The sequence below is a fragment of the Lissotriton helveticus genome, chromosome 7 (assembly GCF_964261635.1).
Source record: "Lissotriton helveticus chromosome 7, aLisHel1.1, whole genome shotgun sequence".
Classification (NCBI taxonomy): domain Eukaryota; kingdom Metazoa; phylum Chordata; class Amphibia; order Caudata; family Salamandridae; genus Lissotriton; species Lissotriton helveticus.
In genome coordinates, this window is record NC_136068.1 from 924,450,640 (window position 1) to 924,472,721 (window position 22,082).

General features: G+C 46.2%; 1 protein-coding gene across 2 annotated transcripts in view; it reads left to right on the top strand.

Moving 5' to 3' along the window:
- Positions 1 to 22,082, top strand: part of ZMAT2 (zinc finger matrin-type 2) — a 73,014-nt gene that overhangs the window by 25,732 nt on the left and 25,200 nt on the right. For both annotated transcript variants that reach the window (XM_078653453.1, XM_078653455.1), the window contains exon 2: positions 21,274 to 21,367. In XM_078653453.1, coding sequence (XP_078509579.1) covers positions 21,274 to 21,367 — 94 coding nt within the window. The remainder of the gene's footprint in view (positions 1 to 21,273; positions 21,368 to 22,082) is intronic.

Genomic DNA, 22,082 nt, shown 5'->3' on the forward strand with positions numbered 1-22,082 from the left:
TCAGTGACTCGAGGAGCTCATTAACTAGCTGACCATGTTGTATCTTTGCACCATGCGACGTCAGGAACCCACGTTCACGCCATAATCTCCCGAAACTGTGAGCCACGCCAAAGGCGTATTGGCTGTCAGTGTACACATTCACTCGCTTTCCTTTCGCCAACACACATGCTCTTGTGAGCGCTATTAGCCCTGCGGCTTGTGCGGAATTGTGGGAAATGCGCGCGGTCTCTATAATGGTATGTAATGTCGTTACGGCATATGCTGCAGTCGTATCCCCATTCGGCAGTTTGAAACATGAACCATCAACCCATAAAGTATCGTTGCATTCAGGAAGGGGAGTGTCCTGTAAGTCTACTCTCCCTTTGGTCTCTTCTTCTGTCCTAAAGCAGCAGTCATGTTGTTCGACCTTGTCTGTCTCTGCCGGGATGGGTAGTAGCGTAGCGGGGTTGAGTGTATCACACCTCTTTATGTGAATGTGACTCGCTAACAGTGTTAGTTCGTAGCTGGATAGTCGAGCGCTAGTAAGATGTTGTGTCTTCGTCCTGTTTAGCAAAATGTCTACTGCATGCGGGACCATAACGATCAGAGTATTATTCATGACGTACCCAGCGGACTGTCGAATGCAGACAGCCGCTGCGGCGGTGGCCCTCAGACAACTTGGTAGTGCCTTAGCCACAGGATCTAGAGTTGCCGAAAAATACGCACATGGGCGCTGTTTGTCCCCAAAGTATTGTGTTAGGACTGATAATGCACAACCTTCCTTCTCATGGACATATAATGTAAAAGGCTTACTGTAGTTGGGGTTTCCCAACACAGGAGCCGAACATAATGCATCACGCAACTCGTGGAAACTTGTTTGACAATGTTCAGACCAGGGCATAGGATTGGGCGTGTCTTTACAGAGTAGTGCCAGCAAGGGTTTAGCTAGTAGTGAGAAATTCGGTATCCATTGTCTACAGTAAGATGTAATGCCCAAGAAGGCCCGAACCTCTCTCTGTGTCCTTGAGGCACTCAGTTCTGCAATTGCCTGTATTCTTTCTGGTGTCAGTCTCCTTCCCTCCTTCGATAAGATGTGACCTAGGTAGGTTACTTCTTGTCGACAAAATTGCAGTTTTGAAAGAGAGACTTTGTGCTTCATGTCACATAAGTGACGCAATAAGGACAATGTAGCTTGCTAGCAAATTTCTTCAGTGTCTGCAGCGATCAGCAGATCGTCGACATACTGAATCAGAGTTGACCCATTAGGAAGGACAATTGTGTCTAGTTGTGTTTTCAGGGCCTGACTGAATATTGATGGGCTTTCGCAGTAGCCTTGAGGAGCGCACTTGAAGCGGAAGCTTCGTCCTCCTAAATTGAAGCCAAAAATATCTCTACTCTCCTCAGCAATCGGGATGCTGAAGAAAGCGTTCTTCAGGTCAATCACCGAAAACCAAGTGGCTGAAGCTGGAACCATTGTCAACAAGGCAGTAATGTTGGGGACAACTGGAAACTGTGGAATAACCACCTTATTCACTTCTCTGAGGTCGATCACAAACCTGTACACAGGGGGTTGTGAAGGATCGGTACGCTTTAAAACGGGCAAAACTGGACTGTTACAAACGTTGCCTGTTTCTTCGATGACATCTTTCTCGATCAGATCATAAATAATCGTCAACAACGCCTTTTCGCATTCGCTAGATATTTTGTATTGCGGAATACGTGGCAACCTAACGTTGGCTTTCAATGTTATGACATACGGTGCTATCTCTAAACGGCCTACATCATTGGAACCATTAGCCCAGAGTATATCCGGAAGAGATGACAATTCAGTTGGAATATTTTCCTTTGACAAATACATGGGAGAAATGACTTTCTTACCTAAAGTAAGTTGTACTCCCAAGGGAGAACAGTACAAAGTCGCATATAACCTCTTTAGCAAATCCAAACCTAACAAATTTTCACCGCAACCTGTTGTAAGAATGAGGGGTGCTTCTAATTCGCATGGGCCAACAGAAAGGGACATGGGACTAGAGGTCGGGTTTCTAACAGGGGCGCCAGAGAAACCTACTGAAACATTCATTTCGCCAGACAAAGGTGCGCCAGGAAGTTTCGAGTGCATAATAGAACTTTTTGTAGCACCAGTATCCAGCAGAAATGGCTCTGACACTCCTGAGGTAATCACCTCGACATAAGGTCCATTCTGATCTACTGGAACTGAAACGACTCCCTCTCTTTGTCCATGGCTGTCCTAGCAATTATTTCCCTCATCCTCGTTTTCGGTGTAATAGTCGTCAGCATAGTACTGACCTGACCTAGACGATGTATTATTCTGTTGGTCAAAGCTGTTCATGGAATTCTGAGGCGGAAAAGAAGTTGTATTCTGGGGGAAATTTCCACGGCCCCTACCCCTAGGAGCATGTTGAACACCTCTACCCCTTATACCTGAAATACCGTTTAAGCGTCGCGCAAGAGCCGGACAATTACCTTTAAAGTGACCCTCTTCCTTGCAATATGCACATTGATTCGGGCCATACGGAAGACGCTGATGGGAAAACTCGTTTCCTTGCGCATTTCTCGAATACTGCTGTGGTTGGTGATAATTAGGCTGACTAGCCGTACGAGGCGGATAGGCCTGCTGGAGAAGAACTTTAGTTTTTAAATCTTTCGTCTTTTTGTCTACCTTATCTAGCTCGTCTTTGCGCCTATTTTCATAGTACTGGGCTGTAGCTAAAATCTGTGCTGACGTAGAGACAGCCCAAGCACTCTCTGAATCTTTCAGTTTATTACACAGTTCAGGAAGCAGATTATGTACAAATTTGTCTACAAACAATCTTTGACCACCCTCGGTAGCCATATCCTGACCACTATGATCCGTGAAAGTCTCCTCAAATCTCGTGAATAAGTCAGACACATTCTCATCTTTCTTCTGCTTGCACGCAGGCAGCTTATCCCAATTTACGCGTAATTCAGGCATTAATGTTTTCATGTACGCGATAATCCTACCGGGAAGTTCGGCTATTAACGGCTCAGGTTTAGAACCACCTATTTGTCTAGCATCTATAGCGGTAATATTAGCCCATGAGTCACCTAGTTCTTGATCATGATCCGTATGACGGATTTTACTCCATAAAGGGTGTGGAACAACATTCCCAAACAACATATCTACATCCGCTAAATTCATTATACATGAGCTGGCAGTCTGCGATAACTCCTTATAATACCCAGTCGGATTTTTACGGGGATCAGGTAATGTCTGCTTGAGTGCTAAAACTTCGGATCTTTTCCAGGGGACATGTACCCATACACACTGGAAATGTGGCAGAATTGGTGGGTTTACATTCGCATCACCTTCCCTCCAAACCGGAGGAACCTCTCTCATGCGGTACTGTCTCGCTTTCTTTCTACCTGATACGTCGTCTTCGTACAATGATCTAGAGGCGTTTCCCTTACTCCTATAAGAGAACAATAAATCCATTGCTTCCTCAACTTCGGCACCTATAATCATACCTTCATGGAACTTAAAACGCGTACGCCATAGTTCGTTCATTTTGCGTTTGGGATCATTTGTCTCCAAATCTTCACACAGATATACACACATCTCTTCGAATACGTATCTCTGAGTGGGTGCATCCCATTGACGGAAAACTTCCATAACAGACTGAACATCATATCTAACAGTGTTCGTAATCCATTGGCGTGCTCGTTCATTCAGTACTTCTCTTTCCTCGTAATCAGGCAGCTGACTACGTAACTGTCTACGTTCTGTTTTAGGGGTCGTTTTAGGCGGCCCAAAGAAAGGTGAAAGCAGACCAGTGACAGTACCTGCCACTCTCTGTCTAATAGAAGGAGAAGCTTGCGGAGGGGCAGATGCGTCAGAAAAAACCGGCTGATGTGGAGAAGAAATCGAGGCAATAGCAGAGGAAGTTAAAGCAGTGGCAGACGTAGTATCATAGGGAACAGTTGGAGCAGTAGGCAAAGTGGTGGAAGTAGATGGAGTATGTAGCGGAGGCGGCGGCCCTTGAGAAGGCTGCGCCGGAGAAGTAGGAACCAGCTGAAGAGTAGCTGGCGTGTGTGCAAGAGCTGTGTTTCGTGCGCCGGGGCGCGGTATAATAAAATGCTTTGGGGGTGTGGTAGCGTCTAACGCATACGGCGGTGGTGAGCTTAATAAGTGGGACATCAATGGATCTTTCTCGGATCTTTCCTCTTGACCTTGTCCCTTATGTGGTAACATTGGGTAGCATTTATCTACTGCTAGTTTCTTGCTCCTAAGCACTTGTTTGCTTTCTTGCTCTTCCTCGTTATCCTTGTATGCAACGGCAGCTTGCACCATCGACATACCTCTTTTATTCCTTTTTGCTAATTTTATTTCTTTCTGTTTGGCTTCTTTGCGCCATAAGCGAAAAGAGTCCAACATCGCCGGCCGGGCTTTTTTCTTGAACAATTTGACCTCGAGGTTATCTAAAATTTCTGAGTCAAAACTACCATATTGGGGCCATTTTAAAACACCATCCTTGCGGGTGTATTTTATCCATACCTCATTATATGTTGTAGGACCTACGCCATGTTTTACGTATAACTCATATGTTGGAGTTCCAATCGGAGGAACTGGACAAGAATCCTCTAATCGGGAGTCCTTACTACAACCAAGACAAAACAAGTTTCCAAGTCTGCTAAAACAAGGCATCTTTGCTCACTAGTCTAGCTTCAAACTTCAAAGGATTAATCGATTACGATATTTCTCGTGAATACGCGAGTTCTTCGGCTTTGGGGCTTGCAAGTACCAAATCAAAACGTATCTCAAGGATACCGAAAACTAAGGATCAAACTAAGGACTGGGAGACGCTCCGCTTATACTTAACTGAAGTATTTGAAGATCGATGACGTCACTAGAAGACTCGTCTATCGTTTCGCTCTACCAAGGATCACTGGGTCCAAAACAGGGCGATAGTCAGGGCAGCAGTCCTTCGTAGCCGTCGGGACGCGGGGAACCTCGCAGCAAAGACCTTCGGAACCACGTCGACATACAGGGGTCGCTGAAGTGGCTGGCCGTCCTCTGGAATTTTCACACGAAGCTCCTCACGAACATCTGGCTTGGACCGTCGCCGTTTGATACCGCCCCGAGTTGGGCGCCAACTGAGGTAACGGGTTTTTAGGAACCCGGTGGTGCCAGGGGATAACACCCGAAGACCTCTGAGTTCTCCCTGTTCCGGACCACAGAAACACAGAGTCTTCTAGCTGAAGTCAGAGATCGAGTTTTATTGGTAGCTACCAAGTAACACGTGTCCTAGAAACACGACAACCCGGGTCGCGTATTCCCAGGAGACTGTTCGTTTTTACAGAACCAGCTTTCTCCTTATATACAGAAATAATAGCTGCAGGCAAGAATTCTTGAGTTTACGATATGGTTATACACATATTTCTACAATAATACAAAGAGCAAAGTCATGTAGGCCAACCCACATTTTAGACGTCCAGTTCGTGATGGATTACCCGGCCAGGCCCGGAACTCCCATCAGATATCGATGAAAACCCCAATAAAGCCGGGTACCTCCTAGTCATAAAACTGGCCATAAACAAGGAACATGGTGCGTGTGTGTAGAAAACATGGCCTGTACGTAGTGAATGGTTTGTGGCATGTTTATGCATTGATGCTATCTTATTCGGCCACTGGGCGAGGAGCTGCCCAAACAGGTTCGGCTGGAGGCAATGGAGTCAGTTGGGACAGGTCAGGGGGGAGTCAGGGAAGGTGGACGTGTCCTTTTAGATCAAACTCGACCTTACTCAATTGACTTATCATGAGGGCAAGACACAAGATGGATGTCGTTTACAAAATGGAGTCTAAGGGGTCGGGACGGAAACTACGATTTAGGGGTGTTGGCATCCCTCAAGCATGACGCAAATGTATAGGGATGACGTCCTAATCATTACCGGTCCGTCGACACCAAATTCGTCATGGTACGTTGATATTTTGTGGCACGGGTATTGGATCTCGATACCGGGATAACAGCAGGGTCCAGAATTTCAGAACCACATGCCCCTCCACATTATGCCACTCCACTTGACTACATACAGTGCTACTTTTCGGCAGTCTACACCACTCCACAAAGTGCCACTCTACTCTATGCCACTCTACTCTATACAGCTCCACTTTACTTTACTCTATGCCACTACACTGCACGACACACCATTCTATTCCACCCCATGCCACTCCACACCCCTTTTTATCATGCCACTCTACTCGCTGCCTACTATGCCACTCTACTCTGCCATTTCACTCTGCTCTGGGCCACTCCACTCTATGCCACTCTGCTCTACTCTGTGCCCTGCCACTCTGCACTACACCACCCTACATCACTCAATTCTATCCCCTCTACTCTATGCCACGCCACTGTTTTCTACACCACACCTCTAACTTTTAGGCACACTGAACATCTGGCACCCTGCGATAGAAAATGGCTAGAAGACATTGGCAATACCAATAGTTCTTGCACAGGTTAAACCTATTGGCTTTGCCAATGCTTGTTTCTTTCTTGCTTCCCTAGTTGCTTCCTCCTCATCATTGCCTATCCTTTGTTGATTGCCTTCTCTTCATTGTTTGCTACCCTCTCACCCCTTCCCTCATTGTTGCTTGCCTCCCCTCCCTCACCATAGATGTTGCTTCCCTGAACCCTCGCTCTTCCTCACCCTGCTGTTACTTGCCATGACCCACTCCCCCCTCCCCCCCCCCATTGCAGCTTGCCCCTCCTCCTCCTGCCCTCTGCCACTATAAAAGAAAGCAATATGAGGCAGCCAGGGCTGGCCCTGCCGTAGTTATTTTTTTTTCTCCTAAGCTATGGCAAAGCCAATAGGTCTACCCTATGGCTTTGCCAATGCCTGGTTAATTTTTGTGCTTGCCTCGCAAGTAGAGGTGGTTGATGGCAGATTACGGGGTCCCGTTTTTGGTTGGTGTTTTTTTCCTTCGAGTAGGGGCTGGATTTCTCTGAACTTTCCATGATATGAGGCCGTTTTCTACAGCTATCTGAATTTGACATTGCAGCTTACTCATCACGTTCTCTAAAATTGCTTTTTTCATGAGTTTTGCCTTTTTAAGTTCACTTGTAGTGACAATACAATTTTCCTTGTCCACCTGCTCGTAAACACTTATTGCTTTCAGTAGAATGGAAGCACAACAAGATGATGGATGGAGTTCTGCAACTTCTCAACCACTCATCCCCAGTCAAAAGATCTGGGTTTAATCCATCGTTCTTTTGCTCACTTTGCCACCCCAGTTTGGACCCAGCCATATGCAAATCAGTCTTGACCCTGCTCCTCATGGGAACAGTCCATCCGAACTGCCAGGCCAGGTCCTCCCTGAACCTCACACAAGCATCCTGGGACTGGTTTCAGGGTATCACCCTTCATCAGTTAGGCTAGCTTGAATCCAGTGGCACAGCGAGCAAGGGACCCTTGTCAGGGCATACCCTTGGCCACTTAGAGCAAACATAGCAAACACAACAAATAATGGATGGAGTGCTGAAACTTTTCAACCACTGACCCCCAGTCAAGAGATCTGGGTTTAATCCATCGTTCTTTTGCTCACTATGCCATCTTTTGTGATGTTGCTTTCAGTAGAACGGCTTCTCATAAAATACGAAAGTGCAGTCTGGGAGATATGACCTAAAGGCCAGGGCTGCCGACTTTAGAGTTTGAGAGCCAAGCTCTAGTCCCAGCGTCCGCTCTACATCCTTCGATTTTCGGCAACTCACTTAATTGCTGGCTTAAAAAAAGCAAGCGTTGGCAAAGCCAACGGAGTTCACCAACAGTACTCAATCTCTTAAAATATTAATGTTCACTCTGTTTCAATCAAGCTTAATTGTACATGCAACAGCCATCAAAGACTCCCCATTGCCCGTTTAAATGCTATAGTTTGGGAGGGTTGCAGAGTCCTAATTATAGCAATGTCTGCCCTGTAGATCGCAGACCCTCAAAAGCAGTGTCTCTGGTGTTACCCATGGATAGTAGTTTTTTCTGTAGTGAATCCACAAAAACTTCCAGATGTGCAACATCGGTCATTGGGTGGGGCTAAGACTGGCAAGAGTGTGAAAGGTATTTTTATGGGCTGTCACTTGATGGAAAGTAAGTAGTCTCTACTGAACGACTTCTAAACCTACTTCTGTCTGATGCATGTGCTAGAAAATAATTTTGATTGAACAATAAATCCTATTGAGTCACATGTCGGATAACACAACTTATAGAAGTGACTAGAGTACTGCTGCTATCCTGCAGCCACACATGTGCTACAGATCAAGGGCTTGCCAACGCTGTTTGTTACAATTCTGGATATCACAGGTCTGAGCATCTTGGCATTAAATCTGAGCAGTTGCTGTGATGGGGCAGTCGGCCAACTCATGAACAGATGGTGAATATATTCAAAAGCTAATATAGCCCCGCTTATAAACCATAGCAATATACTGCTTACATCTACTTCGGAGGTTGGACTTCTTGAATCGATTTACAGTAACACCTGCAGTCTAATTTGACAGGTAGTAGTAAAATGTGACACATCACTGTATATTTTTCTGGGTCATAAAAGCTATGATTGAAAGGAGCCTACTGTCAGTCGAGAAGACTAATGTTTGTTTTGGTCTTTTAGATCACACTCTTAGCATTTAATGGCTGGCATGTGCTTGATTCAGTTATAACTGGACAGTACCAGGAACCTGATGGGTAGAAAACATGCTTCTACAGAAGTGAGACATGCACACAGTCTTTCTCTCTTTTCTCCCTCTCTTTTCCCTCTCTTTCTCTCTCCCTCGCTTAACTAATTGTGCTTTGTTTCAATCCGCATACTACTATATTATTTTAGATTTTTATAGTTTATGTAATTATTAATGTCTGATTTCTCCTGCTTAGTGTTCGATTTTCTGGCGCCTGACATCTTTTGGGAGCCCGCTGGCAGACCATGGGCTACTCGCCTTAAATATGGTGGAGGAAGTAGCGTGGTATTGGTGCCCGTCCTGCTATGGCTTTGCAAAATCGGCCAAGTAAAATCTTTCCGTACTCCACTTTTAGGGTAGGAAAGGCAAGCAGTCACTGATTCTTGGGGCTTGAGCTTAGTCCTGAGAAATCGGTTTAAGTCAACAATCGACCAACAGACACAATAACTTCAGCGTCCAGTTCAGTGCTTCTCTTTTAGAAAAAGAAAGTCCTTTTTATTCTCACACAGTACAAAAAACTAAAAATGTATCCGGTATAATCATGATCATGAGTCTCTCTTCTGGTCTGCTGATTTCCGCCTCCCAACCCTTCGTGTTTTCCCCCACTTGGGCGTCATGTGCACTTGTACCCTCAGCAATTATGAAAGAAGCATGAACCTGGGAAGATGCATGACCTGGCTCTGGTGCAGATTCTCATGCCCCACAATTCAAATGTTCAATCACTTCGTGTTTTGTATGTTCTTATCCCTGGCAGAGTAGTGGGTAGGAAGTTAGTCTCCGAGTCTCCCAAGCTTGACTACTGCAGATCAAGCAGCTTAGCCTTCTCTCCATATGATCGGGCCTGCTGTAGTTGGCAGTAGTCTTTGAAAGCCGCCAAGGTGGCCGCACATAGCTGCCCAAACTTTTGTCCAGTGTCGATTAGTGACCCTGCTGCTTCTTTGTAGGTGTGGGTCCGGCTGGTGGAATGGTTGCTGCCTTACTCAGGATGTTGGCTGATGCCGAAGTGGGTATGGGCCCCCACCGGGCAGATACAATCATGTGAAGTGGCAGCCACGACTAAGCTGATGCAGTCACAAAAGCAGCTGCAGCCCAACCATGCATTTTTGTTAGGGCTCGCCTGCTGATGCGCTTCAGCGCATAGCTGGCGAAGCTCTATAGGGGCTTATCCAGTGTTTATCCACTGGCGATTCCACTGGCGATTCCTTCAAGTGCATGTGCTTTTTAGGTCATTGCGCTTGCGCAAGCCCTAAAAAGCGCGTGCACAATGCCACCAGCCGCCTGCCTGCCTGCCTCGCATTACCACATCAAAGGCAGCCCTCCGAGCGCATTTCTCACCCCCTAATTATTCACGGCCGGCCGGCAGGCACATCAAAGGCTGCTGCTGCCGTGACTCGCATTTCTCCTCCCTCCTCCCCTATCACTGCCCAGGCCGGCCGTACTTTCTCTTTACAAGGGCGCCCATTCCTGAATCACTTGAAATCTCTCCACATTATTTGCATTTTGTTAATTAAAAAAATTAACTTCAACACAGCGTTGCACATTTTTCTCGACTTCGGAAGGATGAGTCCCAATCTCATTTGTACAAAGTGTTGTAATGGGATTATTGGAGAGTTAGAGAAACGTGCTCACAAGTTACATTTTTATGCAAATCATCTGAGTAAATAAACAATAGCATGGTGCCGTTTGCGTCCTTGACTTGATCTGGTTTTTATTTTTATTTTGCTATTATTCTCACAAAGGCTAAGAAGGTCTGCCTACTTTAGTATTAAGTGCTATACGTCGCATAAGCAACAGCTAACCATTCACTCACCCACGCAACGCCACTCACCCACGCAACGCCACTCACCCACGCAACGCCACTCACCCACGCAACGCCACTCACCCACGCAACGCCACTCACCCACGCAACACCACTCACACACGCAACGCCACTCACACACGCAACGCCACTCACACACGCAACGCCACTCACACACGCAACGCCACACACGCAACGCCACACACACACGCAACGCCACACACACACGCAACGCCACACACACATGCAACGCCACACACACATGCAACGCCACTCACACATGCAACGCCACTCACACATGCAACGCCACTCACACATGCAACGCCACTCACACATGCAACGCCACTCAACCACGCAACGCCACTCAACCACGCAACGCCACTCAACCACGCAACGCCACTCAGCCACGCAACGCCACTCAGCCACGCAACGCCACTCAGCCACGCAACGCCACTCAGCCACGCAACGCCACTCAGCCACGCAACGCCACTCAGCCACGCAACGCCACTCACACACGCAACGCCACTCACACACGCAACGCCACTCACACACGCAACGCCATTCACACACGCAACGCCACTCACACACGCAACGCCACACACACACGCAACGCCACACACACACGCAACGCCACTCACACATGCAACGCCACTCACACATGCAACGCCACTCACACATGCAACGCCACTCACACATGCAACGCCACTCACACACGCAACGCCACTCAACCACGCAACGCCACTCACCCACGCAACGCCACTCACCCACGCAACGCCACTCACCCACGCAACGCCACTCACCCACGCAACGCCACTCACCCACGCAACGCCACTCACCCACGCAACGCCACTCACCCACGCAACGCCACTCACCCACGCAACGCCACTCACCCACGCAACGCCACTCACCCACGCAACGCCACACACACACGCAACGCCACACACACACGCAACGCCACACACACACGCAACGCCACTCACACACGCAACGCCACTCACACACGCAACGCCACTCACACACGCAACGCCACTCACACACGCAACGCCACTCACCCACGCAACGCCACTCACCCACGCAACGCCACTCACCCACGCAACGCCACTCACCCACGCAACGCCACTCACCCACGCAACGCCACTCACCCACGCAACGCCACTCACCCACGCAACGCCACTCACCCACGCAACGCCACTCACCCACGCTACGCCACACACCCACGCTACGCCACACACCCACGCTACGCCACACACCCACGCTACGCCACACACCCACGCAACGCCACTCACCCACGCAACGCCACTCACCCACGCAACGCCACTCACCCACGCAACGCCACTCACCCACGCAACGCCACTCACCCACGCAACGCCACTCATCCACGCAACGCCACTCAGCCACGCAACGCCACTCATCCATATGCAAAACGAAAAATGTCAAACTCTTCTATTGCGAGACATATTGCACACACACACGCAACGCCACACACACACGCAACGCCACACACACACGCAACGCCACACACACATGCAACGCCACTCACACATGCAACGCCACTCACACATGCAACGCCACTCACACATGCAACGCCACTCACACATGCAACGCCACTCACACACGCAACGCCACTCACACACGCAACGCCACTCACACACGCAACGCCACTCACACACGCAACGCCACTCACACACGCAACGCCACTCACCCACGCAACGCCACTCACCCACGCAACGCCACTCACCCACGCAACGCCACTCACCCACGCAACGCCACTCACCCACGCAACGCCACTCATCCACGCAACGCCACTCATCCACGCAACGCCGCTCATCCACGCAACGCCGCTCAGCCACGCAACGCCGCTCAGCCACGCAACGCCGCTCAGCCACGCAACGCCGCTCAGCCACGCAACGCCGCTCAGCCACGCAACGCCACTCACCCACGCAACGCCACTCACCCACGCAACGCCACTCATCCACGCAACGCCACTCATCCACGCAACGCCACTCATCCACGCAACGCCACTCATCCACGCAACGCCACTCATCCATATGCAAAACGAAAAATGTCAAACTCTTCTATTGCGAGACCTATTGCATTTTCAATGCTTGTTCATACAAGTTTTTAGTGGTTCTGCCCATAAGCATGTGAGAGAGCAGGGCACCATCTGCAGCGCAGGTTGCTCCTGGCATTGGCTGTTGCGCAGCTAACCCACAGGGAGAAGTGAGAAGAACACAGGGTAAACTGATCAGGGTGCACCCTCCCTCTTAACAACAAACACAATAAAGTACCATATCCTTAGTAGGGTCTTTATGATGTACCTGTGAATACTTCCTGCTAAGTTGGCCATGAGATTTTGTTAAAAAAGGATGAAGACTATTCCACCAAAGGGGTATGCTTCATTATTAGCCCTGCCAAACCGCAAACCCCATAGACTGGGTGAGGTGGAGTCCACCTGCAGCTCTTTATGAGGTTCTATTTTTATATGATTTAACTGGTTACCTTCTTGTTAGTGAGGCAAGCTGGGGACGACAGTGAAACCAAAAAATGGTTCCAGAGAGGCTCTTTAATTTTTTATTGGTGTTTCCAGGTCCCATTTAAAAAACAAAAGAAACAGCATACATAAGGGTCTTGTATAATGCAGATCCTTGGTGTTTTAGTCGTTAACATTTTTGAGTCCATGGAAATTGCCCGCCCCTTTATGGGTCCTAGCATTCATCAGGAGGGGTTCCCTACTCTTCAGCCAGTTGGTGGTTCCCTAAGATTCTCTAGATCTATTCTGTCTCGAGTCAGTCAGGTAGTTGGGAAGAACAAACAAAAAATGAAGGGTGTTTTTCAGCACTTTTCTTTTTAGGTTTCATAAATTGGTCAACTGACCTATGTTAGCATGTAATTATGCCTCCTGGCTTGATCAGTGGTTGGGCACCCCTGTTTGGGGAACCACAGACTTGCTGTGAGCGGAGGTGCCTAACGGCAGAAACCAAATAAAAGTGTAAAAAAAATATTTGTTGTGTTTTTTTTGGTGAGAAGTAGGTAACTGCTTATATCCCAGTAAAAACAACATCGCAAAGCGCTCCAGGTGGAGTCCACCGCACTCATCTGATGGGTGAGGACCAGCCCAATGATGAACATGCTACCTTGGTGGAGGAGGACCTTCCATCATTTTATAAGAAAAATAGTCTGGCCCACCTTGCAAGCAGCTTTCACTTCCTGACTGAGGACCTTTACTACCTAAGTACCTCCTATTTCCCCTACTGTGGAGCTGATAGTTTGTGTTTGTTGTATTTTAGGTAGACCGCTTTCTTCGGGTGTTCCTCCATCCAGGAACACATTGAGCTTCTCCTCTTGTAGTCTCTTTCGGCAGGGCCAGAAAAACTCTTCTTTCTCAGAATGCGGTCCGTTCACATGATGTCCACTCACATCTTGGATCCTTGTCAGATAACAGCCCTGTTCACACTGCAACCTTTCTAGTATTCTGCATGGCACTCCCTTTCTTGTTCATGAAGGTCTTGAAATAGGAACCCAAGAAAGACATAGTTGTTTTCATTGGCCAAGAACGACAAACCCAGAAACAGTACAAACTTGACTCCGTGACATGAAGCTTAACTGGTTCGAACTCTCACATTCACCAAAAGCCTGGTATCTTGGATCCATCTTGGACACCAACACTGTCAAGGACCACCTTGCCAGAAACAAAGATGGCCAAGTACTGTAACAAACTTCCAGACAACATCAGGCATGAATCTAACCATCTAGCCTTCAGGAAGTGATTAAAGACATTCTTGTTTCAATAATGTCTTTCCTATGTCCTCTGGTCTTACAGCGCTGGGATGCTCGAGAGTAGCCATGCGCTATACAAGAGGGTACTCACTCACTCACTCACTCACTCTGTTCTTAAGACACTGAAACCATTTCTTCCAGAAAGTGGCTTGAGAAATGCTGTTCATGCTCTCTTAACACCCTGTCAATGGCATCCCAGGCTGTACTTTGGTACTCCTTAAGAGCATCCCAAACCCTGCAGCATAACTCAACCAGGGCCTAAGGAAATATGATCATTTCACCAACATCCCGATGGGACTCCATTGGCTCCCCATGCCGGACGACACCATCTCAAAAAACAACTGCATCATTTACAGGGTAATCACAACTTGCACCCCATCTCTTGCAGACAAGCTCATAGTCCCTGGTGGCTCCTGGCACACCCACAGCTAGGAATCCATCATACTACTAAGAAAAATGAAGAAAGAAGGCAGCTGATCTTTCCTGTCTATGCAGCTGGGATCTGGATGGGCATTCCCTTATCCACAGGACCACTGCAATTTAGGAAATAGTAGAAAACCTGCCTCTTTAAAGAGCACTTCAACATAATTGAGTAACCATTTACAACCTAGCGACCTCTGCTGCTTTTTGGCTAGGTTAGTGCTGTAGAAATACAATATTTACACATACAGGAACAAAGTGGGGTGTTTTGGGTCCCAATTTCAAACACCTTTTCTGCACAGTAGATGTGGATGCACGGTTTAAATCTGCCGAACTGGTTAAGATTAGTTCTCTTTCAAGTTTCCTTCTCTGTCAGCTCTCTAGACACAACCTTTGTGTAAAGTAATGCTTCTCACAGCAGGTAGCACTGGGGCTGTCTCAAAACCTGAGCTCTCACAACATTGGCACAATAAAGTGTGAAGCTTCTGCACCTGGCTTTTATCAGTCTTTCTGAAGCAGTAATCGAGGAAAGACAAAAAATTGAAGGTCTGACTTTGAAACGTCCTCAACTTGCCCAACAGAAACTGCAGTCCCATCCATCGCCTCTACCATCAACCAAATGACAGTGCTTTGAAAGAACAAACCAGAAGGCCTTTGCTAATAAAAGGCCTCATGGAATTTCTAAAGGTAGCTCATTCTCCATCATCCTTAATTGAGTGTTAGATCTTAATCATCCAGCCATAGGAATGCAGGCAATATACTTCCACGATCTTTGTCTGATGTAGAAGCTGTCCACATCCTCCATCGTGTGCCATGCCAAGCCATGGACATCTAAAATGGATCCCATTGGCTTCAGTACTCAGACTCGCAAACGCACAAAGTCTTACACACATGTTTTACATTCACACTACACATAGACCCACTCTTGACATACACATAGGATGTTAGTGCAAGGTTCTGGTCATTCACATAACAGCAGAACATTACACAAAAGGGGCATGCAGGCCACACTCGTAGTGATACAGATAAAAAGGTCTGGTAGCACTAACCATTTCATCACGGTATGTTGCCAGCACTGCTTCATTTGTAGTGCTCCTAGACACACCTGATGTGCTCTCCTCCAGTTCACAGGACCGCTCTAGGACCTCGCATTGGCAGGGACATGGCAAGGCCTCTGTTCATACTTAGATTATCATGATGCTGTGGCAAAAAAATTCGGGATACCAGATACACACACAGTCGGGCACAGAGGGGATAATGCTCCTGTACTATGCAGGGACATTCCCTTTATTGCACCTTCATTTCATGTGGGCAGTTCAAAAACTAAACTCTACACTTTAGCTGAATGTCCCAGGGCTTGGTCCCTTGCCACTTCGGTTCAACCCAAATAGCACTGCGCCTCCATGTGTGGCACCTTTTGCAGCTCCATTTTCCACTTCATAGATAGCTTACAAAGCAATCATCAGTAGGTCCACTTCTTTTCCACCTCTCACTTAGCACGCAAAAAAGTTTCCAACTATGCCTTCTCATATTTTATTGTTTACCTCCCCAGCATACTAGGCTCATTTCCTTTCCACTCCACCCTGTTGCCTACGCTGTTAACTCTGTTCCCTTGTTCTCCCCGATTTGCCACCCCACTGTGACCAATTGCATCTCTGTTCTTCCCATTTGTAAATCTTGATACCTACCATCTTGCCTGCCTGTCCATCCCAGTTTAATCCCTCCTTTCAGTATTTTAAGCATAGGAGGATTATTACTCATTTATTCCCCCTCCTTATTTCAACCCATATTTTCCCACTATGGGATCCCCCCATAGTTGAACTATCCATAATCTTGTCTACTCTTAGGCTTTCTCATGCTTTCTCATTCCATCAGTGGAAACCAGTATGATATACCTAATATCTTCACTGACTCAATCTGGTATAAGCTTCATTCATGAAGCTATCCAATCTGGATACAAGATTCCTATACCGAATAACACCCTCAAAAGTATAGGGTGGCCATCTCCTAGAAAAATGTTATCCCAAGCATGATTGCTATCGTTTTTAAAAACCAGTCTGTGAATCACTACTAATGAATGTCCATAATAACACTTTGTCTGCTGCTCCTTATCATATGTAGACCTCCACTGACCGACACAACGATTGACAAAGTTTCTATAGATTCATTAATGTCCTCATGTTGGACGACCACAGCCTCGCCATACATACTTGCACCTGGTTTGATAAATAACACATGCCCCAGTTAAAATCTTTTGTCTCCGAAGGATACACCTGGAATCTGCAACACCTTGTTTATTGACCAGTCCTTTCTCCAGGGCACACTTTAGATCCCATCTTCAATTCTTATAAGACTCTTTCAATTGCCAGAAACAATAAGATGATTGAGACTATTGTTTTAGCCCCCCTAAAAGCGGAATCCCTCTGCAAATCCTTACACCACAGATTTTGTGAAAACTGGGAAAATGCTTCTTGAGGACCAAAATCTCTTGCTCCTCAGAGCTTTGATTTTCAGAGTATCTGTTTTCCCCATGGCTACCTTCAATATCAACTTATCCTTACCTGCCAAGGAGAGAAGAGCAACTATGAAGCCCACGATGGTTCATCAGCCCAGGAAGTAGAGCACTGGGCAGATCTGGAAAAATTAACATGACGAGAGGATGAGCTACACAACACTGGTTCTGTAAGACAGCTGTCAGAAAAATGAAGTAGTCCCTCAACTTTGATCAGCTTCACAGAACCTGCTGGCCCATGAAGGGATCTCCACAAGATCAATGCCAAACTGTCCAAAGGCCACTTCCATGGACACACTCGCATGCAGCTATTATGTGAACCTCTTGAAATCTTTCATTTTCAAATCACAAGATTGCTCTATCAACCACTACATAAAAGCACCACGAGAACCCTTATTGGAAGACCATGCATCTAATCCCCTCTCGCAGCTTAAGAAAGCTGAGATCTCGTAAGGTTGTGCAGTAAACAGCCTCCCCAGTAGACCTCTACCTCCAAGGTTTTTCTAAAAACATCCTCCTTTTAGCCTTCAACAGTGCAAGCTAAAACCAGCAAAACCAACTCCCCGATGTCCAGTTACTTCACCTTTGCCCTCAAGATGACTTATATCAACCCACTCCTGAAGATACCATGACCAGCCTGGCCCAGCCAACTACAGACCCATTGCCAACAGGTGTTTCATGTGCAAACATTCTGAGAGCAGCCTTCTAGCAACGATTCCAGTTCATTGGATTCAAGCGGATGCAATACTGAATCATTGTTGATATCCTTCTCTGATGATCTCAAAACACCAGTTGACAGAAATGGAGTTGTACCATTCCTAATAGTTAATCTTTTGTTTGGTTTTGATACAGACCATTATCCCACTCTACTGCACATGCTTAAGGATCCACTGATTCAAGGGTCAGCCAGACTGGATGCATTTGTTTCCTCTCTATACCACAGCGACCATCAATCTCTCACATCTTCACTATTCAGCATTGGAAGAGGCTTCCTTCAAGGCTTCACAAGTGCATCTTTATTCTTAATTGCTTACTCCAGACATGGCCGTGGGATCATGAAGATCTTCAGACACTCTTGCTACAGTTACAGATACTCAAATCCTCTTCAGATTAGAAAACACAGCTGACTTGGAATAACATGCAATAGTGCCTTCCGACAGTCGAATACTGATTGAACACGAAGCACCACCAACTCAATGCAAAATAAAATTGAATCCTCACATGTGGTTTACCAGCTGCCTTCCTACCTTAATGTGCTTGATGGTCAAAAGGATCTTTTACAAACAGAATACTGCACTCTCATTACTCCTCGAGATAGTTCGTTTGTAATTTTTTAAGCCACAACACACAACAGAAACCTCCTTTTTATAAGATTCCACCAGTGGGTTCGAACAATCGTCCGCTTTGGTCTCTCCCAGCTACACCAACAGCTCATACCCCAAGGCTCCTGCCTTCTTTATATGCAGGCTTAAACTGGTACAGAACGCTGTAGCCAAACTTACCCTCCACTTCTGACCATGGCACTACTGCAGGTGCTTCACTGGCGCTTAGTATCAAGACCCATCGCCTTCTAGACTTTCTAAGTTGAGCATAAGGCATCAGGGTTGTATGTTGGAACACGAGTTCCACAACCACGACTTCCCTAACAACAAGGTCGCAACCAGAACCTCTTCTAAACCATGATTTTTTTTTTTTACACGCATTCCTTTACCACGATTTTTCATGTTAAAGGAATGCGTGTTAAAATAAATTATTTACTATTACTACTAGGATCCCCCGAAACGCTCCTGCCCCATAAAAACGAATTCGCCCCACACTCTATTAACAAATATTCACCCATTCCCCCTAAAAACGAACCCCGAACCACTACCCCTAAAAACAAACTCAATCCCCTTACAACTAATTCCTGCCCCTTCAAACCAATCCTGATCACCCTCACCTCCTAAAAACTAACAAACCCCTTTTAAACAAATTCCCCCACCTTAAAATTAATTCTGATCACCAACGCCCCTAAAAACAAACTCCACTCCCTTCAAACTAATCCCTCCCACACCTTCTAAACAAACCCGATCACCCATACCCCCTATAAACCCCTAAAAACTAACCCTTCCACCCCCAGAAAATCAACCCCTCTTACCCTGTTCCTCTGCAACGCTCCTCCGAACTCCGTCCTGCCTGAGCACTAGAGCGAATCAGCCTTAACCACGCACATGTGTGGTTAAGGCTGAGTCTTTGTTCGGGCAAGTCGCTGTTCCGCTTGCGTGGCTCCGGAGTCGTCGTTCAGGGTGTTTCCCAATCATCAGAGTACACCCTCTATTTCTTTGATGAAAGCTGAGAGCTGTCCTAAAGAGAAATTAGGTCAAAAACAGCATCACTAATTGACTTGCTAAACTAACAAAATTTTTAAATGGCTGGCTGCCGCCTTCTCGGTACAGATTGCCAAATTTAGGAACACCCTTCCTACCAATACCAGAAATCTGGGAGACCTTCTAGTGTTCAAGCAAACAATAAGTACTTAGCTTTTCTCTCTTCTAGTATGACATACAGTGTGTTGGCAATCAAGGTGGGCAGTCCTTTGATACCACAAGAGCATGCGTAAAGGGCATTTCAAACCTTTGCTTTCCAATTCATCATCTCATGCCATCGTATCCCGTTTGCAATGACCAATATGGAGCACCCGTCAAACCTCATACACCAAGCCAACTCTTTCCACATAAGTATTCTTTGTCCACGCACTAAACCAGTCGCTGTACATCAGTCACTGCACAATGATCAGGGCCACCAAGCATAGCAAGCGAAAGTCTATCATTGTCTTACCTTCTTTACATACCATCACATTTTGCAGTCTCTGGTTTGCAGTGTCATGTCTAAGCACCTTTGAGAAACTCGTGCACTACCTGCAGAGTTCTCATATAGGATACAGTCCACCAATGCACTCCTCCAACCTCTCAAAAAAGCATGGTCTGCTACAGCCAGGCAAACCCCAAGAGCACTACGGGGTACACTAATGGCAGCAGTAGTTTTTACTAATAACCATAGCATGACTGGTGGTTTGCTTTGCAGCTGGTTATTTGTCTACCATTGGGTTTTTGTGCAAGTTTCACTGTAAATTGATATGGCATTTTATCTGTAACTTGTCACTATTTGAGAACTTTAACTCATGAACTATTGTGACCGTATTAAAGCCGACAAAGTAACTTTTGTATTGGACACATAAACAGGGAGTGTAGGCAAACTGCTCAGAAGTTGTAGGTGGGACATGGGCTGGATAAATAATTTTCTTAATTTGTGCCGGCTTTTAGTGTTGACATTTCGATTGCATCTTTAATATGTAAAAGGTTGTCTACCTGCAGTTAGAACAATATCCACACAACACTACTCGTCCAAGGATAGTGCGGTCATATTTGTGTCAAGTTCTAGAAATTTGCCCTTTCAAAAGTAGTTTCTCTTCTCCAAAAGTTAGGTTTTCCCCTCGAATTACATACGCCTTGCCCTTTTCAAATCCCAAGCTGAGGTGTTATTTTAAGCTGTTGTAATATTTTGAGATGTAGTATCTCTAAAATTCTTAAACAACTTTTCCTTTTAAAAGAAAACAGAATGCGCATCTATCTCTTCAGTTTTGACACAAAAGGACCTATTCACAAACGCCGTTTGGAGTATGTGAAATAGTAGTCCTGTATTCCTTTTACATTTGCTTACATGCCTTTGTGAACTGGTTACAAACATCTAAAATGGGGCTGACATTTCAATATTCGTGTAAAGTTAGTATAAATAAAAAGGTATTGGCCTTCTTTGCACTTTTACTAATAAGGAGTTCGACGTTTCGGGTTGATTTCGAATGGCATGAAAGAGTACTCCTAAAATACTAGTTCCCATACATATAAATGTTTTTTGTGAATCAGCACCCACAGTTCTTACTCCAATTAACGTTAAAGGTTATACCCATTATCTTGGCCTATTTTTGAATCGCTTAAAAATTGACTATGATAATCAGGAGCTGTTGATAAAAAGCTTATTTTATATTTTCTTTTAATGGTTATTTTTCCTCAAAAATGTCAAATGATACAGAAGCATTTTTGTTTCATTTTCAGACCAAGAACATGGACTTCAGGAGAAAGTGGGACAAGGATGAGTATGAGAAACTTGCACAGAAACGAATCACAGAAGAAAGAGAAAAAAAAGATGGTATGTTTTATCTGCTTCTACCTGACCTAGTTTTGCATATTCAAGGTTACAGACTGTAAACAAGTAACTTATTGGCATGCTGACATTATGGTAATTATTGATTTACAGCAGAAAAGACTAAATAAACCACCAATACAATTGGGCCCCTCGCCAACGAATGTCCTTTGTGGAACAGTATAGCAAAAAGCACAATGGTAACATAAAAACTAATTTGAGTAATTTCCTGTGGAGCCAGAGCTCTTTCCACAGATTGTTTGGTCTATAAAGCACCAGTGTTTCTCGGTTTAGGGGTGATTCCATTCCTGTAAGAAATGGAGTGGCACTGCTTGGTAATGCTAAGTCAGGTTGGGGACATCCAGGCCAGGCCCCCTGTCACTGGAGCTTGATATGCAAGATTGCGCTGCAAGCGCAGGGGTTATCCCTTCTGAAAACTGTTACATTCCAGGCTGGAAGGTCTGACCTATGCCCGCATGCCGTGGAGGAGCGTGTTGGCAGTCGGGCCTGGAAAATGAAAAGGGCTCTGAGGAGAGCTATCCTCTCAAGCCAAGACAGGCGATAGTGCCTCCACTGGGCGAAGTCTGCCTTGATAAGACTGACAATGTCAGAGCAATCTGCGCGCCGAGGTAAAGAATAGAGAAATTGGCCCGCACCAGGGTGTGGTAGGTAGTCAGCCTCTCCTAATTGTGCGGCGTAATGGAGAGGTTAAGTGCCTGGG